The sequence below is a fragment of the Magnolia sinica genome, chromosome 2 (genome assembly GCF_029962835.1).
Source record: "Magnolia sinica isolate HGM2019 chromosome 2, MsV1, whole genome shotgun sequence".
Lineage (NCBI taxonomy): Eukaryota > Viridiplantae > Streptophyta > Magnoliopsida > Magnoliales > Magnoliaceae > Magnolia > Magnolia sinica.
Genome location: NC_080574.1, coordinates 25,723,672 through 25,749,332, shown reverse-complemented (window position 1 = coordinate 25,749,332; position 25,661 = coordinate 25,723,672). Strand labels below are relative to the sequence as shown.

The 25,661-nt window shown below is 41.6% G+C and overlaps 1 protein-coding gene across 4 annotated transcripts in view; it reads left to right on the top strand.

The window, feature by feature from the left end:
* Window positions 1-1,605: 1,605 nt before the first annotated feature.
* Window positions 1,606-25,661, top strand: part of LOC131236731 (putative 12-oxophytodienoate reductase 11) — a 56,876-nt gene continuing 32,820 nt past the window's right edge. The window contains exons 1-3 of one of the 4 annotated variants that reach the window (XM_058234120.1): window positions 1,606-1,754; window positions 4,809-4,949; window positions 16,320-16,450. In XM_058234120.1, coding sequence (XP_058090103.1) covers window positions 1,621-1,754; window positions 4,809-4,949; window positions 16,320-16,450 — 406 coding nt within the window. In that variant the 5' untranslated portion in view covers window positions 1,606-1,620. The remainder of the gene's footprint in view (window positions 1,755-4,808; window positions 4,950-16,319; window positions 16,451-25,661) is intronic. The other 3 variants (XM_058234124.1, XM_058234121.1, XM_058234122.1) reach the window with 3 other exon arrangements.

Sequence of the window (25,661 nt, the reverse complement as noted above, 5' to 3'; positions counted from 1 at the left end):
AACCAAGTCAAATTTGAGTGTCTTTCTTGGCCAGGACACGCCCACAGCGGGCCCATCTGATTAACGTATGGATCTCTCGCGCGTGTGACAATTCTAAGCCGCACGTGTATCACTGTTCATTTTTGTGATTTTCAAACTAACCATCCTGATGAATAGAGCAGCCCGTTTTTGGAACCGCAACACATATATGGTGGAGCCCAACAGATGAACGGATCAGATCTGCCGCACATGCGACAATGACGGAGAGCATGACCAAGGGCAGTCTCTGCCTTTGCATTTGATGGTAGCAGTTGATCGAAACGCCCCAATCACGTTCCCACTACCTCTCTTACAAGGGCTAGGCCAATATAATGGGCAGCGGATTGTGGGGTCCACTGAGATTTGTATATTTTATCAACTCCTTCCATCCATTTTACTAGATAATTTTAGGGCCTGGGTCCAAAAATGAAGCATATCCAAAGATTAAATGGACCACACCATATACACAGTGTGAATTGAACATCAACATTTGAAAAATTCTTGAGGGCTAAAAGAGTTTTGGATCAAGTATATATCTGTGTTTTCCCTTTATCCATGTTTTAACGTTCTTATGAACAGGTTAGATGACAAATAAACACCAATCTGGATCCGAGCATGGGTTCAACGGTATAAATCATTATTAACACTTTCCTGTGGTATGATCCACTTGAACTTTGGATATGCTTCAATATTGGGCTAAACCACTTAAATGAGTTGAAAAAACGGATGGACGGTGTGGATAAACCACGTACTTTCACGGTGGGCCCAACTGAGTTTACTCATTAGGCAATCCGATTTCAATACAATCATTAATTAGTTGGGCCCGCGCTGCCGGTGGCGCAAAGATACGATCCTGATTGGCGGGCGCAGCCGGACGCGGATTGCTTGATGACCACAGACCGCGCAGATACGTGATGTGCGGACATTGTGTCACCATCGTGATGAATGTATTTTATCCAAGCCGTTTATCCGTTTTTAAAGATTATTTTAGAGCATGAACCCAAAATTGAAGCATATCCAAAGGTCAAGTGGACCACACCATAATAAACAGCGAAAATTAAACGTTTATTGTAAAAACTTCTCGTGGATTATATAAGTTTTGGATCAAGCTTATATTTATGTTTTACATTTAATCCGGGTCCGTGTGACCTCACGAACAGGTTAGATAACAAATAAACATAGGTTTCAACGGTGAATGTCACTTTCCCCACCTTTTGCTTTGGTGTGGTCCAATTGAACTTTGGATATACTTTAATTTTGGGATCAGACCCTTAAATTAGGTGAAAAAACGAATGGACGGCGTTGAACGTCACGTATCACGTAGTGTGGAGTTCACCACTCAATCCGCGGTCTTTTCTTTCAGGTTCCTACCTCTTTTGAAAGAAAACGGATCCTCTGTTTGCGTCAAGCAGGAGAATCACGGTTGTTGCAATTTAACTGGACGGTATCATTATATAGTGTCATTGCTGACGGACTGACATGAACCAAAATGATGATATACGAAAGCAGAAATGTCATGCTTTTGGCAAACAGAGGATCCGGACTCTTTCAAGAAAGTGGAGACCGGAGAGGGACATCTTTCGATGGGAGCGCTCTTTATAAATGGATCTTCCCGGGAAAGACGCAGGCGCATTGAAACAGACAGAAGGTAGAGAAAAGATACTAGTAAGAAAGAAGATGGCTGAAATCCCTCTCCTAACTCCATACAAGATGGGAAAATTCCTTCTCTCTCACAGGTCTCTTTCTAATCCAATTCCTGCATTTTCATTTCTTTCCTTCCTAACCAACTTCAGAGTTTGGTTTGAATCTCTTTCTTTCTTTTGAAATCTTTGGTGCTTCTTGGATTTTCTGCTCTTCTTCTTATGTTTTTTTACAGTCTATTTATACTTATTACTATAGCTTGAATTTCGCAGAATGGTTGTTTGTATTTGTTCTCTCCTTCAATTATTTATTTAAGTAAAACTAGATTGGGGGCCTTTTGATTTCGGAGGCCTGGCCCACTGTTTCTTCACGGATGGTAGATGATCCTAACCATGCAATGGGTGGGGGATACAGTGGATTCACAACTGTACAAATATAGCATCTTTTTATGATCATTCAATTGGCGGTCTTTCGAAAGGGCAGTTGTAGACAGAGTGGTCTCTGGATCAAGCTTCAATGTTGAAAATTAGGCGTCTTGGATTGTCTGATCTCTGTTCTGTACAGTTGATTATCAGGTGGGGCCCACCATGTATGGACTGGCTAACGGCAATTGATTGATTACACTCAACAATTGCTCGTCTCTAGGCCGGCCTTAGGTGGTTAACCTTGTCTATGCAGATTACCAATGTATCGTTCAAATGAGATTTTTGCTAAACTAGCCTATACTAAGGCATTGTTTGGATGTCTGTAAGTTCTGTAAGTGGAAAGTCACAACCTGTAACTCACTTATAGGCAGAACAGCCAGGAAACCTCATGGGGCTGGGGGTAGAAGTCACTTCCCTGTAAGTGACATACAGCTGAAAGTCACTTTTAAGTGAAGGTTACTCGCAATTTAAAAGCTTACAGTCATCCAAACAAGCCCTAAATGAAATTAGGAAAAGCTTTCATCTTTTCGGCTTTGATTTGCATGTTCTTCAATGACAAGAATCAATTGATTGAAATTTCTGTTGATTTTGTGAATATCTGTGGACTTTTCTTGTCATGATTTCGTGGGAAGCGGATTGCGTACTAAGAGCGTACTGAGTAAACTCCGTGGGCCCCACTGTCATTTATGCATTGTATCCACTCCGTCCATCTGTTTTACCACATAATTTTAGAGCCTTATACTAAAAATGGAGTATATATAAAACTAAATTGGACCACACCACCGGAAATAGTGTGAATTGAACATCTACCATTGAAAAATTCTTGGGGGCAACCGAAGTTTTAGATCAAGCTGATAATTGTTTTTATCCTTCATCTATGTCTGTCTGATCCTACGAAGAGGTTGGATGACAAATAAACATCATTGGAGGCCTTAGAAAGTTTTCAATGGTGGAAATCAATATTTCTACTTTTTCCTGTGGTATGATCCACTTGAGCTTTGTATATGCAACAATTTTGGGTTGAACCCCTAAAATGATCTGGAAAAATGAATGGACAGCATGGATAAGCCACATGCATTCTCGGTGGGCCCAACAGAGTTTACTCAGTACGATAAGAGCACACTGAGGCAATCCAATTTGATTTTATTTTATTTTGTTGGGTTAGCTTGTTAGTACACACCCATGTCAGTACACACACTCCATGTTAGCCACCCCCGCTGGGGATCGATACCAAGACCTCAAGTGTTGAAACGAGGTATATCCACTCAGTCTGCCAGTTGAGCTAGGGATCTGGGTGTACACAATCCAATATACGGTGGAATTGAATGGACTAAAACTCGGCATCAGAACATGGTTCACTTGAGGACCAAAACCGTAACAACCTGACTTAAACCATGTCGATCTGTTGTCGGCTCATTCGGGAGACGTAAACATTTGTGGGTGGTTACTCGTTCTCTTCTCCAGGAAAACGAGTCAACTCAGTTTTCGGCGAGTCAACTCAATGCTAGAGAGTTTGTACAGTACACTTATTTTTTCGGTTTGTACAAGGGGGCACACTTGGCTTAGTAACCAGAGCTGTTGATATGATTGGATCTGCTTTAGATGGCCAATGTGCCGGACATCTCTCTGATGTGAAAATCATAGCCCTTCAGCATGTGTGTAGAAATCGACGGCTAAGAAAGAAAATGTAGCAACAGTCCACAGTCAACCCAAACAAGGCCAGAGATCGATGGATAGTATCTTCAAATCTCAGGGATTTTCAGCGCATGGACCATCCATGTTGAGACCCATCGTCGTATAATTGGATCATTGAAGCATGGGCCTCACCCGTGCATACTGAAAACCCAAGGTCTGTAGACAAGCTCTAGGCCTGGGAATTTTCCTTGTTTGCCACCATTGTTATCATTCTCATAACTTTCTCCCAGCAATTTGAGGTTGCCTTTGATCTTTCCCTTGTTCTTCTGGAAAAGAAGAAAAGAGAGAGGATTAAATCGATTAGTTGAAATTTCTGAACATTTGAGGAGATCAGTGGAGAAATTAATCCCTCGAGTTCCCGAGAACTATGGAAACTTCTCATAGAACATTGAAGCGTTTCTATTTGAATAACTTTCAATAATCAATTTCTTGTTCAATATACTTGATTCTTGTATTGTCTGATGCTCTCATGCTATTTAAGATAAGAGAACATCAATGGACCTCTCATTTTCTTCTTCTCTAAAATTTTAAAGGCTTTTGGTGTTTTAAGCTTTATTTCTTTTTTCAGAACTGGTCTTCTTTCATGGACCATCACTTAAAGTTGAGCTATTTGTTTCTTGTTCACATTATAAGCAATTTCCCCCCTTCTCACTTAAAGAATGTATGTGATACCCAAACTTCGAGACCTAGATGGTTCTTCAGATGGCCATGCCGTGGAGATTCCATAGCCTGAAAATCGTGCCATTGGGAAAAGGCCCATCAATCAGACAGGGTTTGGCTATCATGTCATATTGGGCTTGTCTAGACAATGATGGACCCCACAGAAATAACTGTTTAGATCTCTTGCATGTGTGTCATGTGGACGTTTGTAGAGTGAGGGGCACCACATGTTGCAAGACACAAGTATAGCCCTTATTTTTACTGTTCTTTCTTGTGAGAACGTGAGGATGGATCAAAGGAAATGTAATTACCTACCTCGTTTGGGAATCAGTAATGCCCAACTCAAACTCTTTTTCTTTCTTTTTTCAGAATAGTTTTGCCACCATTGACAAGACAAAGGTCTTATGGAAATGTCCCTCAACCGCATGCCATCTTGTATTACTCTCAAAGAACCACCAAAGGGGGCCTTCTAATTGCTGAAGCCACTGGAGTATCCGACACAGCTCAAGGGTAAAACTCAAAGTTGCAACCTATCCTTTGTTTATTTATTTATTTTGGTCTTTGTTTTTAATTTACTAAGAGGCGATGATCTTTTGTATATACCATATCACCAATTCTGTACTTAAACAGCCTCTACCATCTGACCAGTGCACATACTGGTCAATTAATGGATGGCCCCAAAAGTCGCACCAATTCAATATCCAAACCATCGATCATTGGATTCATCACCCTTAAGAGCATCTAACTGGCTACATTTAGGGGGTGTTTGATTTTTTGAATCCTATTGTAAATACAGGTAAATAGGTTATTATTACTTCCAACCCATGTTTGCAAAGAGATGGGAATGGGTGGGTATTTTTTATCGAAAATTGGTCCAAAAGGGCTCAATTAAATTTATGGGCCCCAAATTAATGTATGTGACCTGTCCACGCAGTCCATGATTCATTGATTTTGTGGGATCCATTGCAAATGGGAGATGAGCCAGAGCTCTGCCAGATTAGATTGTAAGATCCTAGTCATTGAACCATTGGCTATCTTCTGAACCGTAGCTGTATTTTTTCTTGACTTTATATTTGTAGGTCACTCATCAAAACTATAAGGAACATCTAATTGGCAGATTTTTTAGGAATCCCCTATGACATAGATAAAGAGAAAACACAAATATCCGCTTGATTCAAAACTTCTGGGGCCCCTAAAAGTTTTCAACGGTAGGCGGTCGATTCTCACTGTTTCTTTTGGCGTGGTCCACTTAAACTTTGGATCAGCCTCATTTTTTGGTTGATGCCCTAATATGAGCTGGTGGAAAGGATGGATGGTGTGGATAAGTCACATACATCACGGTGGGCCCCACGCAATTTACACATTTTGTGTCAGGTGACTGTATTTAAAAAGTCTACCAATCAACATCACATTGGGAATAATGTTGCAAATGAAAAAGTAAATCATCATTATTCATTTATTGGTATTTACTGGATTTGACAAACCAAACACTCCCTTAGGCTTTGCGAACAAATAGGTGGTTCATTGATTGCATGATCTATATTCACAGTGGGGATGGTTTACACATGGAGGTTCATGTGTGTTTTATGCTTTGCACAGGAATAACTAGGTCTGTTTTTGGATGCAGCATTGGGTTGAATTACCTTTATTAGTTTAATAATGTGGAAATGGCCAAATTACAATTGCATCCTTATTATTCGTATAAAAGGACTAGGCTCCAAACTGCAATCGCATTACTTTCAATTAGGGCTTGAAAGGAATGTACCAGGGTTATTTCTGAGAGATAATTGTTTGGGAAAAATCTACAAGTCCAAAAATCGGCTTATGGAATGGACCAACCCTACTGAATTAGCCTGAGCCCATGAAAACTCGAACCTGATAAGGCTTCTACGTCTAAAAGCAGGCCAGGCTTCAAGAAGGATAATGCAAATGCAATGACACTTGAAGAGCTTCTCAGCTCACACAAGTGGTTGAAAGACCAACCTAGTTCATATGTCGGCTAAAGGATGGTTACGGATTGCCTATAAACCAACCACATGTTGATTACGGATCGACCATAGCTCGATCATCAATCGATTACAGAATGGCCATAATAGTTTAGTCATAGATCGGTCATAGATCGACTATAGATCAGCCATAGGACGATCGCAGACCGATCATAGCTCGGTTATAGACCGGCCATAGTTCGGTTATAGATCGGCCATAGATCGATCATACATCAGTGGGAGGATGATCACAGACCAGCCATAGCCCGGTCATAGATCATCATAAACTAAACGACGCCCCTGGCAAGGTCAAGAAGTTCAAAAAGTTACAATTAACTCCCTCCCAGACTTGCCTAACCACTAACAAGACCCACCACCCTCAAAGCCATCCAGCCTGGACTGTGGCTCAAATTACAGAAGCATCTTCCATTCCTTTCTTCCCATGACACCCATTGACCGGCCAGCAAGCAGAGATGCCATACTATCATATGAGGTCCTTTCCAATTGCCACAGCCATGCCATCCCATAAGGGATTGGCCAATGGAACACAGTGAAACCCAAGAAATATGAATCTTAGAGAGTTGCCCATTCCACATAGAGGAAGCAAACAAGCAAGGGATAAACAAATGATCAATTGATTTCGAGCTAGCCATACACATTAGACAAACGTTTGGAAGTATCATTCGCCATTTCTGAAGATTATCCACAATCAACATCCTTCTCTACCAACAAGTAATGCGAATGCTGTGGAGGGGCACTGTAGAACCAAACATGCTTGGTATATATGGATTACCCAGTTAGTCCCTGCTTATGGAGCATCTAATAAAAAGACCGCACTAAAAAGCACCCAGATTTATCCCTACGCCATATCATCCTATCCTTGTCTTCACTGGCCAGGCAACATAAATGGATATGACTCAGGAGTGACGCCAATTCTACCACCTCGTCATCCCCCCATAGCTATTCTGATCACTACCGTGCCTACACCCGTCCGGGCCACTCGTCCCGTCGAATGTCCTGAGCGACATGAGAGCCGCCGTGGCTCCCTGCAGCGTTAGGCCACTTTGGGATCGAGTCGAGGTGATCAGTAAAGGCATGGTAGGGGCGGTCAACGAGACACTCTCTCTCGAGAGGTTGGAGAGATCAGGGCCGACGTAGGCTATTTGAAGCAAATGATGGAAAAGATGTAGCCTCAACACGTCCATGAGCCCGATCACCAAGGGGAGGGACAGTCAAGCTATGTTCGACCCTGCGTTAATCCTCCTCAACCCTCGGTCGTACATGTCGCCTCGCAACCGGACCCTCAACCTGCCCCCGTCGAACCCGTTCTGTCTCACTTGTCAAGAACAGTTCCACTGCCTGCCTCGGACCAGCGGTATGAGATAGATAAGTGGAGGCACAATAGGGCCCTAGTTGAGGCCACCACCGACAGCGAGGAACCTTGGAGGACCGAGCTACAGAGCTTACAGCGACAAATCGCCGATATGAAGTAGACCTACCAAGGCAATATGACTACTCCGGAAGAGACAGAATCCTCATTCACAATCGACATTATGCGGGCGCAACTGCTGAATAGGTTTTGACTGCCTCAAATCACCCCCTACACAGGGAACACTGACCCAACAGAGCACATGGAGTTATTCTGAACCTACATGAAACTCCACAACACGTCTGATGCGGTCATATGCCGAGCCTTCTCATTGACTCTGGCCGACGCTGCTCGACTTTAGTTTAAACAGTTAAAACCGAGGTCCATCAGATTATTCTTTGAGCTTAGTGAGGCCTTTGTCACCAATTTCATTTGAGGAAAGAAGAGACTCGAGGCGCCGACCCATCTCATGAATATAGTTCAATCTGGAAGCACTGCAAGTGCGAAAACACTCGGACAAAACCACACTGAACGTCATCATGACCAGGCTGAGAGACAAGTCGTTCCTCTTCTCTTTGGATAAGAACCCTCCTACTACGTTGGCGGAGTTCCTGAACCAATCACAGAAGTATGTTAATGTCAAAGAATCTTAGATCTTACAAGACGTCGTTCAAAACAAAAGTTCTGCGATCAAAGAACAGGCGAAGAAAGACCAGACTCGACCAATGTGAGCAAAAAACGAAGGGATGATCGGTCTTGAGATGACTGTAGGTCAAGCAAACAACCTGACAGCAAGTTCACCGCTTACACCCCTCCAAACAAACCTCAAGAGCAGATCCTGATGGAAATAAAGGATGAACGCTTCATTTAGTGGCCGAATAAGCTACAAGGCAATCCCGACCGAAGAAGCAAGAACAAGTATTGCTACTTTCATCGTGATCATGGGCTAATACGAGTGATTGTTACCACCTCAAACAGGAGATCGAAAAGCTTATTCGGGGAAGGCCACCTCGGCGAGCACATAGATCAAAGGGGAACTGGACCACGGCGATTGAGGAACAACCGATCAACAACCAGCCAACCAGGGAGATCCGAACAATTTTTGGAGGCCATAAAGGTGGAGGTGATTCGAACAACGCCCGAAAGATTCATGCAAGGAGCATCGGACGCCCAGAAGCGGAAATCAAGGTCCTTACCCGACCCTTGAAAGAGAGAAAATTAGAAAGGTACAATGTGACTTTCACCGATGAGGACGCCCGAGGTGTTCACCACCCTCACGACGACGCATTGGTAGTCACTGTTTCTATAGCTAATCGGAAGGTTTTCTGAATTCTTATCGATACAAGGTCGTCGGCGGACATACTTTTCCTCCAGGCCTTCAATAAGATGGATGTTGGTCGGGCTTCACTTCGAGCAGTAAAAACTCCTCTGATCGGGTTCGCTGGGGGTCAGGTTATGCCTGAAGGGCTATCCAGCTTCCACTTACAACCGAAGACGACAAAAATCAGACCATCGTGATAGTCGACTTCCTATTGGTCGATCAATCATCCGTCTACAATGGTATCCTTGTTTGACCGTCATTATACCTCCTCCGAGCGGCAGTATCGACCAACCACTTCGCTATAAAATTCCCAATCGAACACGGTGTGGGAATTGTCAAGGGCGACCAACAGAATGCTCGACAGTGTTATGCCACGGCTTTGAGGGTTCCCTGTCAAACAATGATGATTGAGTCTTTGGACCCACGAGAGGAATCCCAAGCACGCGGTCGACCTATGGAAGGCCTTGTTTTGATCTTTCTAGACGAGTCTGATCCCTCCAAGGTAATACAAATTGGATCGTCCCTGACACCACCATTGCGAGACAAATTGGTAGCCCTCCTCTGATGCTTTGTCGACATTTTTTGCGTGGTCCCATGAGGACATGCTGGGCATTGATCTCGCCATCATGACGCATCGACAGAAGCGATGTGCTCTTGGCCCAGAAAGATACGCGGTAATTGGAGAAGAGGTTGGCAAGCTCCTCAAGCCCGGCTTCATTGAAGAAATCTACTACCCGGAATAGGTGGCCAACGTCGTACTGGTTAAGAAAGCTAATGGGAAGTGGTGTGTCTGTGTAGACTACACCGACGTAAACAAAGTCTGCCCCAAAGACAACTTTCCTCTTCCCAGGATCGATCAGTTAGTCAACAGTACCGCAGGACACGAACTGCTTAGTTTTATGTATGCATATTCAAGATACAATCAGATTGTAATGCACCCAGTAGATAAATTTAAGACCACCTTTGCCACTGACAAAGGTCTTTATTGTTACCGCGTGATGTCTTTCGATTTAAAGAATGCAGGAGCGAGCTACCAGAGGTTGGTCAACAAAATGTTCGCCCGCCAGATAGCCCAGACCATGGAGGTTTATATCGACGATATGCTCGTTAAGAGCATAAGAGTCACAGACCACGTGGTTGACCTAGGGGAGATGTTCCTCATTCTCCAAAAATACTAGATGAAACTAAACCCGAACAAATGCGTTTTCGGTGTAGACTCGGGAAAGTTCCTCGGGTTTTTGGTCAGCCAGCGAGGGATCGAGGCCAATTCCGAAGAGATAAAGGCCCTTCTCGACATGCAATCTCCAAAAATGATCAAAGACATACAGAGACTAACCGGAAGGGTAGCTGCCCTCAACCGCTTCGTGTCTAAAACTACTGATAAATGCCTCCCTTTCTTTCAACAGTTGAAGGGAAGGCAGATTATCGAATGGACTGAAGAATGTGAGATCGCTTTCCAACAGCTCAAGGAATACCTAGGATCGCCGCAGTTACTCTTTAAACTCGAGCTAGGCGAAACACTGCTGCTGTATTTAGTCGTGTCCGATGCAGTAGTCAACTCGACATTAATAAGGGAATATGAGAGAAGACAACTGCCGGTGTACTACGTCAGTAAAACATTAATTTCAACAGAGACAAGATATCTGACCTTGGAAAAATTGGCTATAGCCTTAGTCACATCTTCCCGACGTCTATGGCCATATTTCCAAGCTCACTCAATCGTCGTCTTGACCGATCACCCACTTCGCCAAGTCCTGTAGAAACCTGAAGCCTCGGGCCGATTGACTAAGTGGGCAATCGAGCTAAGTGAGTTTGACATTAAGTATCGGCTACGAATCGCAATAAAAGGCCAAGCAATAGCGGACTTTATTATCGAACTAACACAATCGCCAGAATAAGCGCCGACCGAAGACCAACCCTTGGCTGACTTATCCGAATCAGGGCTTCTCCCTTACCAGTAAGTTGCAAAGCCACCCAATGTCCACACACTCCTCAACCCACTACTCTGGACGCTTTGCGTTGATGACTCATCCCAGTGGGATCGAGATAGTATTAAAAACTCTAGATCAAGTTTGTATTCAATTTGCCTTGAGATTTGGATTCCAAGCTTCCAACAATGCAGCAGAATATGAAGCTTTACTCACCGGACTTAGGTTGGCGGCCGCCATGGGAGCCTAACACCTTGAATTTTTCAGCAATTCACGGTTAGTCTTCAATTAAATAGCCGAAGAAAACTAAGCTACAAAGGAAGGCCTATCTCCAAAAGGCCAGGAAATTGATAGGAAATTTCCAAAAGTGTAGCACCGCTTTGATTCCGCAGGCGGAGAATACCAAAGCTGACATGTTGGCGAAGCTCGCTACAGCAAATGAGGATGAAATCCCTAGATCCATCCCGATCGAGTTCTTGGTTAGACTGAGCATCGACAAAGTCGACCCTACGTTCATCCTTCCAGCTAGTTTGGAACCAATGTAGATAGATCCGATTGTCTAATACCTTGAGAGCGGTGAACTCCCTGAGGATTCAGTGAAAGTGCGACGAATGAAAGTCAAGGCCACCCGATATGTCATGTTTAACGGCGTGCTCTACAAAAAAGGCTTTTACCTCCCCTACTTAAGATGTGTCCAACCACAAGAAGTAGAGTATGTCTTAAAAGAAATCCATGAAGGAATTTGTAAAAATCACTCAGGAGGACGCTCACTGACACACAAAGTTATCCGACAGGGATATTACTAGCCGACCATCCAGCACGATGCGCGAAAGCTCGTCTAAAGATGTGATAAATGTCAAAGATTTGCAAACATTCCTCGACAACCACCAGAAGAGCTCACGCCAGTGGCCGAGCCTTAGCCGTTTGCTCAATGGGGAATCGATATTATTGGGCCACTCCCTATAGGCAAAGGCCCGACAAAGTTCACCGTAGTGGCAGTCGACTGCTTCACCAAGTGGGCAGAAGCCGAACCATTAGCAAAGATAACTAAGCAAAAGATCACAAATTTCGTTTGGAAAAATATAATATGTAGGTTCGGAATTCCTCAGACTATTGTCTCTAACAATGGAAAATAATTCAACAATAAGCAATATCAAGAGATGTGTGAGAACCTCGCAATTCGTAACGTCTACTCATTGCCACGACATCTTCAAGCGAATGGGCAGGTAGAGGCAGTCAACAAGGTCATCAAACACCATCTTCGGACCAAGCTCGATAAGGCTAAAGGAGCGTGGGCAGAAGAACTTTGCAAGGTTCTATGGGCTTACCAAACTACTACTGGGACTGCCACCGAAGAAACCCCGTTCTCTCTAGCATACGGAGCAGAGGCAGTTACCCCAGTAGATATCGAATTGCCTATGGCTCGGACAAGCTCGTTCCACAAACCGACCAATGACGAACTTATGTCCCTCAGTCTTGACCTCTTAGAAGAACGAAGGGAGTAAGCTCGACTTCGGACCGTTATTCACCAGCAGCAGGTATCGCGGTTCTACAACGCACGAGTTAAGATCAGAAGGTTTTGAGTTGGAGATCTGGTTCTCCGAAAGGTGTTCTAGAACACCACATAAGAGGAAACAGGGGCCCTGGGTCCGACTTGGGAAGGGCCCTATGTGGTATCGCATACAAGCTGACCCGGATCGTATCGACTAGAAGACCTCGGTGGCCAGTTGCTCCCACACCCTTGAAACGCCGAGCATCTGAAGATCTATTACCCATAGGCAAACCAAAATGATACTCGTTTTTCTGTATTAGTCCAGAGTAATATCAATAAAATCACTTGTTCTCTACCCAATCTACATCCAGCCAAGATCTGTCGAAAATCTGACTAAGATTCATTCAGCTATAACGATCTTAGCTAGCGCTAGATTGATGCCTAAGCAATGGCCCGATATCAGTCCGACCAACAACGACAAAGTTAGAAAAACGACTCTAATGGGTCAGTTCAAACACACAAAGATCGACAAAAATGGAATGTTTTTCATTGAAAGAACCAAAGATGGTCTGATTACATTGGCTTTACATCAACTACAATGTCAAGTTTTGTACATCGGATAACGAACAAAATCTTAAAGAGAGACGACGCTGGGTGTGCCAGAAGAGCTTAAAAAGGAAGACAACGCTGGATATGCCTGAAGTACTTGAAGCTCAAGCTCCTGGTGTGCTTGAAATGCCTGAAGCCGAAAAGCTATGCAAAATTAACTTCAAGACTAGGGCAGCAGCTTGCTGAAGAGGGTATATCTCTCGTCCATGAACGCCTGGGAGGACACGAATTGACGGACGACCTCCTCCTAAGCTCGAGGGATGAGGGACTGCGTCGGTTCTGAGTCGGCCGTCTCCCAGCGTCCATAGATCCAGAACCACTTATCGCTCCAATGCTTATTGGAGGAAGGAGAGTCAATTATCAGGGCCCCACCAGTGTCTCGCCACGCAGAGAGGTAGTACCAGACAGGCTGAAGGGTGTTCGGCTTCACCTGATACAAGTGAAGGAACTCATCTACTGATAGCTCCGGCTGCTTTAGCTCAGCCCATAAGATTGCATAGCCGAACAAGTCCCTCCACCCGTTCGGGGTTAACTGCCTCGAGGCCAAGCCGAACAGGTCAGGAGACGCCAGACGATTCCCTGAAGCGGGAATCGCAAGTCGCATTGGAGGGCGACCTGAAAAATTGTCATTGCCCCTTTGGGAGGTCGGTCCGGAAGTTCGTCCGCTAAAGGAAGCTCGAAAATCACAGACTTGAGAATGTGGTACCCGAGCCTTATCCAGGCTACCTCATCCTCCATTAAGGACGAAGGCACCGATCCCCTCAGACCATCGTCAGGCGGATCACGTGCCTCAGCGACTTGGTCGGTCGCCGAAGACACATTCAGCCCTTGCGACCTAAGTGCCCTCTCATGCTTAGAAGATAGGTCCAATGCCCTAGCAGCGGGCATCGGTCTCTGTACTGGAGACCTCTCCTCTACCCTTCTTGACGACGAATACTGGAAAGCGGCATCCGCCATTACTACCAATGGCGAAGGTGGGTTTGACATTACCTTAAGGCGACTGCTCGCCGCACTTTCGCCACCAGAAATCTCCTCCCGCGAGCTCCTAAAACCAGACATTGAATAGAAAAATAGAAGGGAAAAGACAAAAGGAGCTCATCGAAGTTGGGATTGGTGGATCTCTAACTGGAGTGTGGCGGAAATGGTCGCCACAATGCATGTAAGAAAAACAGGGAAAATAGAAAGGGGGAAGAAGATGGAGCGCAGAGGTGAAGAGCCTTAAGCGTTAAGGCTCTCCTTATATAGTCGTGCCACGTGGCAATGGATTAACACGCACATTAACTCCACGCCGTATGAACGCCTCTTCAGCTACCCCAACTCGCCACGTATCATGATTCAACACGCCACTCATCCCTGATATCAAGTGCGATGCCACGCGTCGCGATCTCATTGGGTTGTCATCGAAGCAACAGCTTGACGCCCCACATGACCTCGAGCCACGCATCGACGTGTCATGATTATAGGCGAACGACGCTTCGATTGTCATGCTGGCCGCCTTACATGACATTAATGACAACGCGACTCGACTTGGTCCACACATAACCTGACTTAGCAATGGCTAAGCTTACTTTCTGAGCTCTGTTTAGAAAGCAAGGGGGGCTCACTGTTGGGGAAAAATCTACACATCCAAATATTAGCTTATGGAATGGACCAACTCTACTGAATTAGCCTGAGCCCATGAAAACCCGAGCCTGATAAGGCTTTAACATCCAAAAGCAAGTCGACCTTTAAGAAGGATAATGCAAATGCAAGGACACTCGAAGAGCTTCTCAGCTGACACAAGTGGTTGAAAAACCGACCTAATTCATAGGTCGGCTAAAGGACGGTTACAGATCGCCTATAAACTAGCCACATGTCGATTACGGATTGATCATAGCTGGGTCACAGATCGATTACAGACTGGCCATAGTTCAGTCATAGATCGGTCATACATCAACTATAGATCAACCACAGGATGATCATAGACCGGCCATAGCTCGGTTATAGATCGGCCATAAATCGATCATAGATCAGTCGCAGGACGACGATCACAGACCTGCCATAGTCTGGTCATAGATTGCTATAGACTAAACGATGCCCCTGGCAAGGTCAAGAAGTCTCAACACCCGAACAAAGGAAACATTGTCCTTCCGGCTTACCTGACGAACAAAAGTGAATGCCGATCTGTCGATCAGGACAATATCATTTAGTTCCAACTCTGCGACCACTTTGGGACCCGACCTAAGGCCGAATTACAGGCCTAAAGAATCCTCACAGAGGCTCGACGGTCTCTCCCTCGAGATCTTCGAGAGATAAGAAGGGATCCCGGCGATCTTGGGATTCCGTAATCTCAAGGAGATTGGAGATTGTAGATCACGTTAAATCTCTAAGATATTAGGGGGAGATCTCCCTCCAAAACGGGAGCCTTTCTTCCCTGTAAATAGATAAGCATTCCCCCACCATGAGAGGTACATTCACAAAAACCCTAAACATTCGACTGATCTCTTTTCTGGAGATCCTACTTCTAAGAGCATGAGCTTGACTTAGGCATCGGAGGCTCCAAACTGCAATCACATTACTTTCAATTAGGGCTTGAAAGGAATGTACCAGGGTTATTTTCGAGAGACAATACTAGAAAATATTTTTATTTTCACCCTTCAAAATGAAAAAAGAAAGGAATACAACTATTTCATTTCCTCATGAGTAAACTAGTGTTCACAATTCAAGCCATGTGCAACTACTGAGTCATGATGCATCAGAACTAGAAAATTATCCTAAGCTGCCATTTTGGACAAGTGGGGCACATGGTTCATTGATTTTGTTGGATCCATTGCAAGTGGGAGATGAGCCAAAGTTCTGCCAGATTAGATTGGAAAATCCTAGTCATTGAACCATTGGCTATCTTCCGAACCGTAGCTGTATTTTTTCTTAAGCTTCTATTTGTAGGTCACTCATCAAAACTATAAGGAACATCTAATTGGCAGATTTTTTAGGAATCCCCTATAACAGTATTGACCATAAGATCAACGGTTTGGATAACCGAAACATGGGTCCCATTAAATATATAATGGTGAATTAGGTCACTGTTGACATTTTGATGCACTGGGACTTCATAGTTCCTTCCAAACTTGTGCATGCAAATGCAACCAAAGTTTTGTTTTTCTGATGTCTATGAATTTTTCTTCCCTATCTTGAAGGTACCCTGAGACACCTGGAATTTGGACAAAAGAGCAGGTGGAAGCCTGGAAACCTATTGTGGATGCTGTTCATGAGAAGGGTGGTATTTTCTTCTGCCAACTTTGGCATGTGGGGAGGGTTTCTAATTACGGTGTGTTTGAGTTCTTTAACTTCTTTATCACCTTCTTTTCCTTTAATTTCCATGAAATATAACTCGAAACTAGCCAAAGGTTACTACAGAAACTAGAGATGGTGTGCCTCTGCATGTGTGTGTATTTTTGGCAATGAATGTAGGAAAAGACTTGGCTTGATGGGCTGTTTTTGGTGTTTGTCAACATATTTTAACGAGATTTGAAAATCCACATACGCAAATGGGCGGTGTAGAATAATCAAGTTCTCTATTTAGGATGAAATTGATGCTTTTATAAAATTATAATTGTATAACGTGCAACCTTCCATTATATGGTTGCATGCATCATTTGGTGGAGGAGAATAAACTCCCACTCAGGTTATACACAACCTTTATATTTAGGGAGCATTTAAGCACTAAGTTTTATATTTTCTAATGAAAAAATAAGGAGAGCTTAGATCTAAACACATCAAGCCTAATTATATCACACTTATAAACATCATCATAAAAAAAAAAGGAAGTGCTTAAATATGAAGAGAGTTCAATCTTCACTAGTGATCATGTCCATTAGAGATAGATTTGATCATCACCGTTAATGATCATTGTTGATGGTGGATCCTTTCATCAACATTTTGAGTCATAGCTTTGTAAATATATAGCAAGTTAATTCTTAAGAGGTCACATTGAGGAAGGATGACTTCTTGGGACAAGATCCCTTTTTTCTTTTTCTTCTTCTTCTTCTTTTAACAACAAATTTATTAACAGAAAGAGCATTGAGGAGGCAAAAAACTATACAAAGAAAAGAAACAACAAAACCCGACAGAAATTACATCAAAAAGTTACAATTAACTCCCTCCCAGACTTGCCTAACCACTAACAAGACCCACCACCCTCAAAGCCATCCAGCCTAGACTGTGGATCGAATCACGGAAGCATCTTCCATTCCTCCGAACCCATTGACACCAGAGCAGTCTCAAGTCTCAATGCAAGCTCATCAAATGGATGGCCGAATGAAACACGAACCTAAATATGATTTCAGTCTCGTTAATAATGATTACACATGATGAGGACTTAAGTTATGAAATCCAAATTGCACTATTTATATGTTCACTAAAAGTCAGTGACTTATAAACTGATTATAGTAGTGGAGATGCTATTATTTGTGGTAAATTATCTCAGAAGTTCTAAACGTCAAACTTACATAGAAAGTCTTACGTAAGTCACTGTATGATACCTATTCTCTTTTCATGCTTTGGTCTCTTCATTGGTCTTAATGGTTATTCATATTTGAAACTTGGTATTTGGATTATCCCTTATATTTGTTTACGTCTTGTTTGATAACTGACTCGAATCTGTCTGTTCTTGAATGTTGATCTATTCAGTATTAGTAATGTAATCATGGGGGCTTTTATGCATCGGTACATTGTTATGACAGTGAAGATACATGAGTGTGCTGATCATGCGAAGTTCAACTGTCAAAATGTATTAGCATCTATTCATGAAGACGCGCATCATTTGCATGCTCTTTTGAAATATATTTGAAAGGGCTTAAAGCATTGTGAGAGTGTACTATCTGATCTAATGCTATCTAACTTAGGCTGTCTTCGAATTTCCTGTCTTCACTTCTACATTGATAATTAGCTTTTATAATACGAACTTTGTTGAACTGCCTTTTTCATGAACTTTCTATCGGTTCAGTTTTACAATGTTATAATTCTATGGCTATCAATCTAATTTTTCTAGCCTTGAAGTTATACGTATGTATTAGCTTAATTGTCGGGACTAACTGGACTGTATACTACTTCTTAAATTAGAGCACGTTAACTCTTTGGCTGGTTTCTGTATCTAGAATTTTATAGCATATGGATGTGATCGGTTTTAATAATGAATGCATTTATAATCGTCATGTCGAACATTGAGGTTATCTTCTGATTTATCTTAATTGTTTGTAATGGTGATTCCATGTGAATCGGACGACAATTGATGATTCATTCAACATTTGTACCCTTTAATACCCAATGTAACTTGTTGTTCATGTTCGACATATACATCTGAGGATTGTTCTACATTGTAACTGGCCTTCATAGGATACTAGGAACTGTTATGATTGAGCTTAGAGAATAGCAAGGGAATCTGGAATACATAGCCATGGAATCATTATCAAGTGCAATTAAAGTAGTTTTAACGGTAGAATTATAGAAATTTACTCTTTGGCCTTGAAGAAATTATTAATGTTGAGAATTCTTTCATTTGACTTTTTCTATATAGCAATTTGGACAGTTACTTAGGCATTTCTTTGTTGCCTGTTCATCAAATTGTCAAAATTTTGTGTTATCTGAATCAATCTTTAATTTGAAGCTAATGAATTAACACCTGATCCAACGTGAAATTACATGTACATAATTCGGACAATTCTTGAAAGCATTTAATTATCTGCTTCAATCTAACTGAAGTTGATTGACTAACAAACAATGCTTAATTATTGAATTTTCTTTTCTATTGATAGTGGTTTAGATATTTTGTTGAATTCGAAATTTTGAAATTTATGTACAGCATCTGTGCTTATGTACGCCTATTTTGATTTGATTATCACCATTTTGTTTTAACAGTCAGATGATACTCTGTGCTATATAGTACATTTTCATTTAGCACTCCCATGGATGCAAACTAAGCTTGCACTGTTTACAGCAATCCCTTAAGAGATGAGTAACAGCATGAACACAGGATGCTCATGGTCTAATGGACTAACAATGGACCAAGAATTACTGGGACAATGCTTATAGACATCTGACCTATTTTTCTTTTATTGGCATTTGTTGAGTAAATGATGTGCATTATTCTTTGTCTCTCGAAAGAAGAGCATGAAGGATATCAAGAAATTCAATTAACCTTTGGATATATCAACTCAAGGATCGCATCTGTTTGATACTTAATTGTTATGCACTGAACTGTTTGTTGCTTAACTATTAAACGACAAGCTCTTATATGATTAAAGCATCAAGCTTCTTGTATACTTGTCAAATCCAAAGGCTCAACTGTAAGCATAAGAATCTAAGTAAACCAGTAGTACTCATCATTTTATGCCTTTGTATTACATACATGTAGCATAGATAGTGCACTGTAAACTGCTTCTTGAAACTAGCCTGACATTGCTTGACTTCTGCCAACATTTGCAATTATTTGTCAAACTGTTCCTGGTCAAAGCCAATGTAGTCAACTGGATCACTTAAATCATTGATTTCAGGTACTTTGGATTATCCATAAATTTGTAGCTATTTGTATATTTCAATATCAGCATAAGGTCGTTAATTTTAATCCATTCATAAGACTGTATAACTAAACCTATGTTTGTAGAGCATCGCGTAAGTACCAATCTATTTGATGAATTTTTTTAGGCTATCAACGGTCTTGAATACGCCATTCATGCTGATCTAAGTACATTTACTTTCAATTAGCACAGCAATGATCAGTCAGAATCATTACAGCTGTCAACCAGAAGTATTGCATCCAGGCATTGTCATTTTGATCTTGAAAAGCTAATTGCATAACAGTTTCAAGTGTATGTATTCAAATGTCAAAGAATTATGCCTTGAATCAAACCGTATTAGTCCTAATTTTCTCCAGATTTAGTGAGGGCCAATTTGCAACGTATCGCCCTTATGTTACATTACATTAGGCCATTATCGTTGTAGGATATAGTGCAATTACTTGCATGTGAATGCCACAAACTCTCTGTGTTCAATGAATGTATCAATTGGAAATCAATCTCATGAAATTAACGAGCTCCTAATTACAGCTCAATTCCAATAGTGTCTATACTATTTATCGACCATTGGAACAATCACTGTTGAACTAGTTGTTTTATTTATAGTTGCATGATTTATTTAGTTAAGTGATTGATTATCAATATCATTTGTATAAGCTATTACCATTGAGTAATGTTTCAATTGCAATGAAGGCCAATCCTTCATTATAAATGGATCCAATTCAATTGAACTAGATCTTCAATGGCTCAGCTGATCTAAGCTTGCATCATTGAATATAGGCTTTATGGTTTTAAAAGTCAAAATGATTGCTTATATTCACAATATTGAACAGAAATGAGAATGTATTATTCTATGATTGAAGTCCAATTAAATTATGTCACATGAAATGCAGATACATCATTTGCCATAGAAATGCATCATTCGATTGAACGCATAGCAGATGAAGTTTTTCATGTCATTAAATGCCCATGATTGATTTAGATCATAAGGTATGACATTTCAATGAAAGTATTTCATTCAATTAGACTATTAACGCTAGAATATCAGATCATCTTCATATTGGCTAGTCAAAGTTCAAGAACATGTCCTATGGAACTATAGCTGGTTGCCGATTGTTCTCATCGCATGTGGTAATGCGAACATGGCTTGCACATGTATGATCTGTTACTATTGGATCAACTGCACTGAGAAAAAAATGTTCCTACAAATTGGCCTAATTTAAGGAATAATTCAATCTCATGAACACTATTTGGTTCTATGTAAAATTGGCAACTATGGTTTGACTGAAATAAACACGACCACTTTGTTTGAACAATAGTGAATTCTTGATTATACACTCATGTAATGGGCAGTTTAAACTGGTTCTGGTTAATAGTCCTTCATCCATAGGATATTCAATTACGTTCTGATGTCATTGGAGTTACATTCTTAGCAGTAAGTCGTATTAGGCATGATTGATCTTAATTAATTCGAAGACTAATGTCACTTGATAGATGCACCAATTATTTTAGAAAGGTTGGTTTGGAAATCACAAGTTATTCTCTTCAAAAAAAAGGGAAAAATTTCAATCCATATTTAAATACTACGATAACTCAGACCAGCCTAGGCCGACATATGTTGCATCAACATGAGAGCATTGCGAAGATGAGGAATGACATGATTCAATGGCCTACTCAAATGGTGACGACTAATAACATACAAATGGGATTAGTCCTATACCTACGTGATACAATCCAATGATGGTCAATAAGTCATTGATCCGTCATAGTCCTACTGTAGATCGACTAGTGTCGCCGATGGCTACTCCCCCTGCCACCAGCCCCGTTGCTAGTGGTCAGTGCTCTGTGGTGTATATGCTTCATCCATTCTGTTCATTCATTTTTACAGATCATTTTAGAGGTTGGTACAAAAAATGATAAGAATATAAATCTCAGGTGGACCACACCATACGAAAACAATAGTGATTGGATATCCACCATTAAAATCCTCCTAAAGCCCACTGTACCGTTTATTTGATATCCAATATGTTGATTAGGTCATACAGACCCAGATGAAGAGAAAAAAACAAAGATAGGCTTGATCCAAAACTTTTATGGCCTCCAAAAAGTTTTTAATGGTTGAAATTCATTCGACACTGTTTCCTGTAATGTGGTTCACTTGAGATTGGGATATATCTCATTTTTTCTCTCATGTAATAAAATGATCTAGAAAAATATATGGACAGCATGGATGAAACACATACATCATGAAGGGGCACACATAGCACCGACCACCCGCCATTGCCTATTGGCAGGGGGACTAGCCAATCCGTTTCCCTTCTTGTCCGCCTCCAGCGATTCGGGGAGTGCGACATTTGCCGTGACGTTAGCGTATCTTTATTTTCAGGGCAGGTTAGTAAGATGTGACCTGCATCTTTTTAGGACTTTACACGCGCTCCCTATTGGAAGCGGATTGGCTGGTGTACCACACACCAGCGATATAGCTGGAAACGGATTGGCTACTCCCCCTAACACCATCCAACCGCTGGTGGTTGATACTCTTTGGGGCCCACCATGATGTATGTGTTTCATCCATGCCATCAATCTATTTTTACAGATCACTTTACAGTATGAGACCAAAAATGAGGTATATTCCAATCTCAATTGGACCACATTACAGGAAACAGTGTTGAATGAGCCTCGACCATTAAAAATATTTTGGGGGCCATAAAAGTTTTGGATCAAGCTGATTTTTGTTTTTTCCCTTCATCTAGGCCTATATGACTTAATCAACAGATTGGATGTCAAATAAACAGTATAGTGGGCCTTATGAGGATTTTAATGGTAGATATCCAATCACTATTGTTTTCATGTGGTGTGATCCACCTAAGATTTATATACCTCTCATTTTTAGGATCAAGCTCTAAAATGATCTTTAAAAATGGATGAACGGAATGGATGAAACACATACATCATGGTGGAGCCCACAGAGCACCAACCACCAGCCATAAGGCTGGTGGAGTAGCCAATCCGTTTTCGATATAGCTGGTGTGGGTACGTGTCGTTCAAAGACGGGACACGGATTGCGTACTACCCCCGCCCGTCCCTAGCTCTGAACGGGCAGGTCTGTGGGTGGGCCCACCGTGATGTATCTGTACATCCAAACCGTCAATCCCTTTTCTCAGATTATTTTAAGGGATGAACACAAAAATGAGTCAAATCCAACGCTCAAGTGGACCACACCAGATAATAAGCTTGGTCGCATTAAAATGCACAAAGCATTTAATGTCAGTTGCATTAAATGCAAGAGTCATCTGTGGTGTGGTCCATTTGATTGCTGGATCTGCCTCATTTTTGTTTTGATGCCTTGAAATAATCTGAGAAAATCTTTGAATGCAGTAGATAAAACATTTAGATCACGTTGGGCCCCACGGAGCCCCGCCCGTGCGGAGTAGGACACGCGTTACTAAAGGAAGTGGATGTAGGCGGAGTAGATACTGGGAGGCGGATTGCGTTGCGTCGTACCCCGCACGTCTCTAGCCCCGAACAGGCAGTTCTGTGAGTGGGCCCACCATGATATATCTGATTATCCAAGCCATCCATCCCTTTTATTAGATCATTTTAAGGCATGAACAAAAAAAATGAGGAAGATCTAACGCTCAAGTGGACCACACCAAATAATAAGCTTGGTTGCATTAAAATGCACAAAGCATTAAATGTCAATTGCATTAAATGCAAGAGTCATCTGTGGTGTGGCCCATTTGACTGTTGGATCTGCTTCATTTTTGTTCGGATGCCTTAAAGTAATGTGAGAAAAGGGATAGACGGCTTGGATGTACATATACATCATGGTGGGCCCGCCCATAGAATTGCCCCTTCGGAGCGAGGGACGGGCAGGGGTAGTACGCAATCCACCTCCACGTGGATTAGCTACTGAACTCGACAGTAGCAGTCTCACTACTGAAGTAACGACACCACGTTCAACAGCCCCATGATTTATGTGTTGTATCCGGTCCATATATTTGAAGAGATCATTTTAGGGCATTATCCAAAGAATTAGATAGATCCAACTATCAAGTGGACCCATTGTAGAAAACAGCGGGGATTGATTGCCTACCACTAAAAAAATCTTTAGGATATAGAAATTTTCAATCAAGATCAGGTTTATGTTTTCGCTGATTTCATGTCTGAATTAACTTATAAACAGGTTGGATCTCGAATCAACATCATTATGGGCCCTAGGAAGGTTTCAACGGTGGGGTCACTGTCCCCACTCTTCTCTATGGTGGGTCTACTTGAAATTTGGATCTTCCTGATCATGTCTTATTCCCTAAAATGATCTCTTCAAAATGTATAGATGGTGTGGATACATCATGGTGGAGCCCAAAGAACTTAGTGGCATCACTTCTGTAGCCAGACTCGCTACTGGTTCAGCAGCTGATCCGCGTCCGGAAGACGAACGCTGATGCTCCTCTAGCTCCAATTAGAAGAACGGTGCAAATGAGATCAAAGTTACATGGCCCCAAAATGATGTATTTATTATATCCACACCGTTCATCTATTTTTGGAGATCAATTTAGAACATGAGCCAAAAAATGAATCATATCGAAAGCTCAAATCGACCACATCACAAATAGCAGTTGGATAATGATTTTCACCATTAAAATATTTGTAGGGCCCACCATAATATTTATTTTCTATCCAATCTATTCATTAGGTCACAAAGAGCTGGATGAAAAGGAAAAAAACAAATATCACATTGATCCAAAACTTCTATGACCCCCAAGAGGGTTTCAATGGTAGACGTTCAATCTCCGGCTGTCTTTTGCAGTGTGGTTAACTTTGATCTTTATATCCATCTTATTTTGCAGATCAAACCTTACTATGAGCTCGCCAAATGGATGGACAGATTGGATATAACACATACCTTATGATAGAACCCACAAAATTTGCTGACATTAAACATCAGCTATACCCCTGGTGTGTGGTACACCAGCCAATCCGCTTCCCTCTCTATTATGGCAAGTGGGCCATTCTTTGACCTTGTGAGCAGGTTGGACGGCAAATATGCATCACCATCGTCCCTATGGCGGTTTTCATTTCAAGATTAAGTGCACAGGCATTGAGCTGAAGAGATGAGACTATGACCAAACATTTAAAGTCCTCCCAACCACCAATATTTGTATTAAGGTGATTTATGAAACGATGAGGATTAGTCCTTCCAAATGTGTTCAAATGATAGACGTAGTTTATTGACTTAAGAACTTATTCTTTCACGGCACTCCCAATTCAATATTTCTAAATTAAAATGTTAAAATATTATCAATTTTATTAATATTTAGAAATGATGCTCATTACAATTAACAAGTTATGGGACAAACAAATGAATAGACAAAAGGAAAAATGACAAATACATGATATGTCTATTGGAACAGATGATCGAGGTGGGTGTGATCAACTAAATCAAAACTTAGATGATTATAGTCATACAACTTAAGGTTGTAAAAAAATTATTACTCATATAGTACAGTAGGATCTACTAAGCATTAGTTATGTAAAATTAGGCTAGATTAAGCTATGCTAAGAAAGATAAATGAAAAAGTAAAATAAAAGGTAAATTGATGTGTTTGACATAGGGTATCGAGTTGTTATTCGATTGCTCCTTTTATAAATTGTTGAGGTGGTAAAAACCATCATTGGGGTTTCTTTGCTAATCCTAGATCCTTAACTTACGTTATGGGCTTTCCGGATAAGAAAATCTTCTTGGCGGATCCGTAACCTCATAATAAAGGTCTCCGAAAAGTCTGAAGCCACCTGATCTCAAATTTTTACTCCTATATGTAAATGCTCTCCTATAGGATCCATGTTGGTTAAGGGAGTATCCGACCCTAAGATTCATCACGATACTTGATACAGATATGTTATCGGAGATAGGTTAGATTCGTCAAATCGAGATCTCCCATTCTTTTGATTTCAATGGGACTATGG